The 6,990-nt window shown below is 46.0% G+C and overlaps 1 protein-coding gene across 1 annotated transcript in view; it reads right to left on the reverse strand.

The window, feature by feature from the left end:
- The window catches only part of COLGALT2 (collagen beta(1-O)galactosyltransferase 2), a 12,699-nt gene extending 6,450 nt beyond the window's left edge, over positions 1–6,249 (reverse strand). Inside the window, exons 1-5 of the mRNA XM_035892476.1 lie at positions 6,232–6,249; positions 6,000–6,130; positions 5,754–5,871; positions 4,859–4,993; positions 172–376 (exon numbers count right to left, since the gene is read on the reverse strand). Of these exons, the coding sequence (XP_035748369.1) occupies positions 172–376; positions 4,859–4,993; positions 5,754–5,871; positions 6,000–6,130; positions 6,232–6,249 (607 nt within the window). The remainder of the gene's footprint in view (positions 1–171; positions 377–4,858; positions 4,994–5,753; positions 5,872–5,999; positions 6,131–6,231) is intronic.
- Between the last annotated feature and the right edge of the window lie 741 nt (positions 6,250–6,990).

Raw genomic sequence — 6,990 nt, forward strand, 5'->3', positions numbered from 1 at the left:
TCTGAAGGCAGGGGGGTTTTTTTTTTTCTTTTGCTTTTTTTTTTTTTTTTGAAAACAAAATCAGTGCAACTCACCACTGAAGTCAACACAGGGCTTCTGGCCTGTGAACTCAAAGTAGAGGTCTGCGTGTCTCTAATAGCGAATCCTCCCCAGCAAAGGCTCCAGACATACCTGCTTGGCGACTGGAGAAGGCAAAGACCATGATATCGTCAAAGCTCCAGGTGTAGTCCTGGTGGGGGGGGTAGAACATCAGCTTGGTGGAGGCCTCTTTCCTCAGGTCAATGAGGAACGTGGAATGAATCATCGGGACAGCGAAACAGCCTGTCCTTTTCCATTCCCGAATCAGGGGATAATCCAAGGTCCTTTTGTAATAGCCCTGCAATCACAACGAGGGGGCTGCTTGTTACAAGAGATTTCTGTTTCATAGGTGCTCCCTAGCAAAAGCTCTCACCCTTAGCCCTCCCCAGCAGAGGTGGATCAGTGCTCAATTCTCAGATTTTTAAGGATCTCCCATTTGGAAAGGGCTCAAATATTTAGAAACAATCTCCATCCCAAAAGTTAAAGCTTGATCTTCTCTCTCCTTTTTAGCAGCTGTTGGAAAGCCAAGACTTTCCATTGCAAAATTCCCTTGCAATAGAGCTTCAAACCCCAGACCATTTTCTTCTGGCTCTTCAAAAACCCTTTTTGTGCACAGACTCTCGGGTCTGATCCTGGAAGCTGCTGAGCATCCACGACATCCTCCATGTTCAACAGGCACAAAGGACATTCAGTGTCTCACAGAACAGGACCTGCAAATTATTTCTGACCATGACTTTAAAAAAAAAATAAATAATTTGCTTCACTGCAGCGCAGGCAACACCTCAGTCTCCATCAGCTGTGTAAGACTCCCTGCTTCCTCCATCCCAGGGCAAGCAGGTTTAATGCTCGCTCCTGAGCTCTCCCCACAGAGCGTGTCTGGGGGAGGCACTTCGGTCAGCTCATTTCTCTGTAACCAGGAGCTCTGCCAGCCTTCCAGCGCTGTGGGTGCAACACCCACGCTGTGCAGCTCACACCTGGTTTTGCAGGTGCAATATGTCTAAAGCTATCAGATTTGGAAATAAATACACTGAATTCCTGTGTAGAAAGAAAATCCTAACGCACCAATGAGACATCCGGATGCGGCTGATGGTTGAATCCAGAGCAGACTCTGGTCTTTACAGAAATGATGAGTCACTAAAAGAAGTTAAAGTTACTTTTACGTTGTATTTTCCATGAGCATCCTAGCAACAGCTGAGCAAATCAAACCCTGCAGAACTGCTTTACCCTGGTTTTGCGTAGAAGCATGATGTGGTGCATTGGTCTGTTTATGTATCTGTCGATCCTCTCCTCTGCCTTTCAGGTATCTAGTCCTCACAGTAAGGTCAGAAGGTATCTCAAACACAGCCGGTCTGATTTTCACAAAAAGGAGCAAGTGGGTAGAGACCGTACTAGCATTGCCACTGAAGGAAGGGTCGAGACATTCAGCCTTTAACAGCCATCCGAGAATGCCCACAGGTGAAAGATGCTGGAAACAAATCCTTCCTCTTCCAGTCGCTCGCTACGGGATTTTGGGGCCTTTCACTGCTCATAAATCATGCGTAGTCAAGAAAGGCTCCAACTTGTCAGCGCCGTTGCTGCGCTCTCCTAAGGTTAGCTTCATGACAACTAAATGTCAAGCTGCCTGGAGCGGGCTTTGCCTTGCTATTGCTCCGTGCCAGAGGCTGTGTTTCAGGGCGTGCTCCGGCTGTTGCTCCCTCCCCAGGCCCCCAGGGAGAGCAAGGCTGAGAGCATGAAGCTGGGGGACTGTGAGCACAGAAACAAGCAGCAGCAACGAAGAGAAAAGAAAAAATGAAGTGGGAACTTTCCTGTTTGTTTGAGCAGCTTTTTTCACCAAATTCTGCAAGATGCATTTGCTGCTAGGTTTTTCCCTCTCCTTTTCTCAGCTACTGCTGGTAATGATGGAAACTTACTACTGGAGAGGTAACACTAGAGGCCAGGGCTGAGGCTGGTGCACACAGGCAGAGATCCACTTCAGCCCGTGGAGCAATGCTGATTTACACCAGTGGAAAACCTGGCTGTCTCAGGACTTATCCTTAAAAACTTAAAGGACAATGCCTCCATTATGAAGTTTCTATCTATTTTAAAACAAAAACTGAAACAAGTAACCACCGCCACCCTCCCCACCCCCTTTTTCTTATCTGTATATTTACTTCCCAAGAATCTGTGAAGTTCATGATCTTTTCCTGCTATTTTTACTCAATCAGTTAGGCTGAACTGTGGAAATCCTTGCCATAAGGTGGTGTGGGTGCAAAAAAAAAAAAGAGATTCAGATAGCAATTTCTGTGAAAGAAACATCACTGAGCGCTTTAAAGATGAAGACCTTCCTCCAGAAATCCTAGAGAAGGAGATTGCCAGAGGACAGAAAAATATTTTGGGGAAGTATCATTCACTTACATGTTTTCCGTGTTCTTGTACTACTCCCTAGGCATCTGCTACAAACCACTGCTGTCAGTCGGACGGGTAGAGTTGTTACGAATTCACCCTGCCTGTAGTCCCTACTTGTGTCCTTGGTAAGACTGGGAAGGAAGGATGATGTTTTACACCAGAAAAAAGGGGGAATGGAGTTTGGTCTTTGTTTCACTCCAGCAATAATGACGATAATTAGTATCTGGTTAGCCCTCTCAAATAAAGCAAGAGGGCAGGGAAGGGCAGGGCTGTGGAGCGTCTCTAAAGTACTCCCTATTCACACAGCCCAGGGAAGCTCGAAGATGTACGCGTAGCTCAGGCTTAAACACATTTGTCTATGCAGGGCAAGCTTGTCTTCACAAAGAAGGAAACACAAGACCCGGGCATGGAATTAAAAAGCAAGTCCTGAAGCTTTCCAGGGCAAACATGGGCAAAAAGGGAAAATTCTCAAGAGAACAGTAAACCTCTTCCTATTCTAGGAGACACGGAGTTTAGGATCCTGCCTCCCCGAAGGATGAGAAGACACCAGCCAGCAGCAGACTGGAGAACAGGTCAAAAAGCCGATCTCATTATGAGTCTTACCTGGGAGAAAAAAGCATTAACTACAGTCCCCATTTCAGCTCACATGTCTTGGAAAGCTCATCTAGAGCTTAGTCAAGAACATTTCAAAGGAAAAGAGTGAAAAAAGGCAAAAAATTACTGTGACAATAGGTCTGCCTGGGTTTGGCTAGGATGCAGTCAATTTTCTGCACAGCAGCCCTGACCTTGCTGTGTTTTAGGCTGGCCACCAAAACGGCGTTGATAACATGCCGATGTTTTAGCTGGTGCTGAACAGTGCTTGCAGGGCATCAAGGCCCTCTCTGTTTCTCACTCTGCCCCCTACAGCAAGAAGACTGCAGGTGGGCAAGAGGTTGGGAGGGGACACAGCTGGGACAGCTGACCCCAACTGACCAAAGTGATTCTCCATACCATGTAACATCATGCTCAGCAATAACGCTGAGTGGGAGTTTTTCCCCTGCCAGTAGCCACTGCTCAGGGAATGGCTGCGCATTGTTCTCCCGGTGGTGAGTGACTGGTTTTGTAGCACTGGTTTGTCTGGGGTTTTCTTGCCCCTCCACTTATTAAACTGGCTTTATCTCAACCCACAAGGGTTGCTATTGGGCAGGAGAGAGGAAGCAACCTCACCAAAGTGATAGCTCAACCTCATTCTGACTCCAAAAATAATGTCATTTCTAATACATGACATCTTATACCTTGTGTAGCTTATGTGATTTGAAAAGGTAACACGAAACTCTTCATTTCTAGGCTCAGCACTTCTGTCCTTTATACCAGTACCCTTTACATACATACTTCAGCACACACACTCCCTTCAAGGCAAAGGGTGTTGCCCCGCAACATAAATCTTTTTCATTTGTGAGAAAAATAACCTATATATAATGGAGAGCTGTGGAAAGAAAAGCAACTTCCTCTCAAGATTAGCATCACTATACGGGAAAGCTAGTCTAAAGCAAGCATAGAATCATAGAATCATTTAGGTCAGAAAAGACCTTTCAGATCATCAAGTCCAACCGTTAACCTAGCACTGCCATCCCACCACTAAGCCATGTCCCTAAGCACCTCATCTACCTGTCTTTTAAACACCTCCAGGGACAGGGACTCGACCAGTTCCCTGGGCAGCCCGTTCCAATGCTTAACAACCCTTTTGGGGAAGAAATTTTTCCTAATGTCCAATCGAAACCTCCCCTGGCGCAACTTAATGTACCAAGAATTTTAAGGCCATTACACAAACATATGGAACCACCTCAAATAAATCCTAGTGTGACTGTATATATATAATTATTTTTAATGCAGTTAGTGGGACTCTATCAATTCCCAGGACTCTTGGCTAAGCAGCCTCAGCTTCCTCCGGATTAAGTTTTTTCAGGTGAGGACATTGCAGATAAGGAAGCAAGTTTCAGTTATGTGCCTGCACACCCAATGCAAGACACATATTGCTTTGCTCATACCTATAGCTCTGTTAGAAATCAAAGCCTGAAATACATTTACAGACTGCAACGTCCACTCTACTCTTATTCCCAGATTGCCTATAAACGTACGGTCCTTTCCCCACGATACCCACCCAAGATTTGGGATGCCACCACTGAGAGGAGGAAGCTTAGATGACTGCATGACACCACTGTCCTCACTACATGCCAACATCACCTCTGCATGCCTCAGAGCTATAGCAGCTTCTTTTCAGAAAAAGGACACTACAAAAGCAGATGGGAAAGCCCACAGAACAGAAACGATGCCCACTGCTTCACAGACACAAGGCAGGAGGCCTTTGAAAACACAGCTTGCACAGTCACCCAGCACTGCTCGCGCCGTCACTTGCCTGGGGGGTGATGCCACACCAGAAGTTAGAGTAAAGAGAGCGAGACTCAAGCATTGGTGCCACCAAGGTCTTGTTTTCTGCTATCATCAGGTTCAGGGTTTGTGGGTTGGTCAGTAAATTATCTGCATCAATGAACTAGAGAAGGAAGAGGGGAAGAGAAAAAGACATTTGTTATTAGATGAAATTATTTGTTTCCCCTGACACTTCTTGGGAACAAGGCAGCCAGAGGCATGAGGTTGGCAAAAAAAGCAAAAAGCACCGAGCTGGTAGCTTTGCTACCGTAGGGCACATCACTGTTACAGGTAAACCCAGGGGTGGCTGCCCATTTGACAAAGCTATGAGATGGGAAAAGATGTGGAGCTTCCCTCTGGCTCCACAGAACGGTACTCCAGCACAGGGGCAAGGGAGCTGCGAGGGAAAAGAACACTGCTGAAAATTCAGGGCAGGTTTATTCTCTGAAGAGCATCAAGAAGAACGCTTAAAAACCAGCCTCACGTCCTCGCCTTGTTCAGAGGCTGTGGGAACACGACCGTTAATTGCTGCTGTAGTGACCAAAGGCAGACGTCTTTCCACAGCTGTTCTGCTGAACTATTTCCCTTACATGTCATCAATAACAGGAGGGGTTTCAGTCTGGGAGAGCCTCGCATGTACCTATCCACCACCAGGACTACATTCAATCCTGACCCCTGTGGAGAAAGCCTTTGGCTTACCCAGGGACTTAGCCCCCTATCTGCAAAGTCTCTTGCTCATCAGACTAAGAAACAGCACACAGCATCTCACTGCAGAGAGCTTTGTCTTTCGATGGACAAGAAACTTTTTGCAGCCTCAAGTATCAGAGTGACTACCTGAAAAGTTTTTGCCTGAGGACGGTTAATAAATCAAACCTTGTATTTACCAGGATGTAGTCTGACCACTTCTCTCGCGCAGCGCGCAGGGCAGCCTGTCGGAGTTTCATCACATGAGTGAACCGGGAGCTTGGCCAATGTTTTGGCCCAATTTCTTCTGGGTAAGACCTAGCAAAGAAAAAAGAAAGTGACTGCAACCCATGTCTGAGCCCTATTACGCTAGTAAAAAAAAGAGAAAAAAAAAAAGCGTTCCCTTGCTGCCCTTCTTTCCAAAAGGAAAACAGGTTTTGACTCACCTCAGGCAACCCAGGAGAGGTTTTGAGGGAGAACGATTCCAAGTTTTGTGCTGCAATGTGTACACAGGGCACTGGAGAACAAGCAGCGCTGCAGCATTTCCTGCCGACCAGTGGCCACAAGCAAAATAGCACTATCGAAATGGTGAGTTTCTTCTGCAGCCGCAGGCCCTCACCTGATGTAAGCAGAGGTCACCCCACTGAAAGGAACTGAAGCCAATTTACCTCATCTGACCCGCTGGTAAAAAGGCATCTGTCCTCTAGTAGGCTTTAAGTTTAAAACTATACATGCAGCTTCCTTAAGCCCCATAGAATCAACAGAGCTGAGGACGTAGAGATGAAGGCAGTTTGGATTCCCTCAGGGTCTGCGTTATTAGTAACTGTTAACACATCCCAATAGCAGCTCTTAAATCTACAAACACCCAACACCCGACCCCACAAGCCCAATCGTGTAAGCAAAGTTATGCGTATGTTCTTGTTTTCAGGATCAGGTCCAAAAGCAAATGCTTTCTAAGAAAGATGGAAGGAAATTCAGGGACAGAACCCTACGCGGAATAAAAAATTCAGGACTTTGAAACAGTGCCAGCATAAGCCAGTGAAGGAGCTAAGAATTTCAAAAACTTTTTACAGAACTTAAAAAAGCCAGCTTTGACAGGACTAAGAAAACTCAATTCCAACGAAAGGATTAAACAAGTCAATAAAACAAGCACTCCCTGTGGGTTTGTACCACAAGTGACCCTCCACTGCCCCGAGGACCTTGAAAGTAAAAGCAAGCCTAAAGAAAGGGGAAACTGATGTACTTCTCCCTGAGGGAAGAAACAGAAAACAGAACAGAACCAGGAAGAGCTGATCTTTAAAAGTAAGGAAATAAATAAAAAGCACCAATAAAAACCCAACACACCTAACATCATATTCCAAAGCAATGTTCCTGCAAGTCATGCAAAGACAGAACATAGTGAATTAAATCTACTTCTCTGGCTCAGAACTTACTGAG

Source organism: Egretta garzetta, unplaced genomic scaffold, assembly GCF_000687185.1.
Source record: "Egretta garzetta isolate BGI_Z169 unplaced genomic scaffold, ASM68718v1 scaffold304, whole genome shotgun sequence".
NCBI classification, from domain to species: Eukaryota; Metazoa; Chordata; class Aves; order Pelecaniformes; family Ardeidae; genus Egretta; species Egretta garzetta.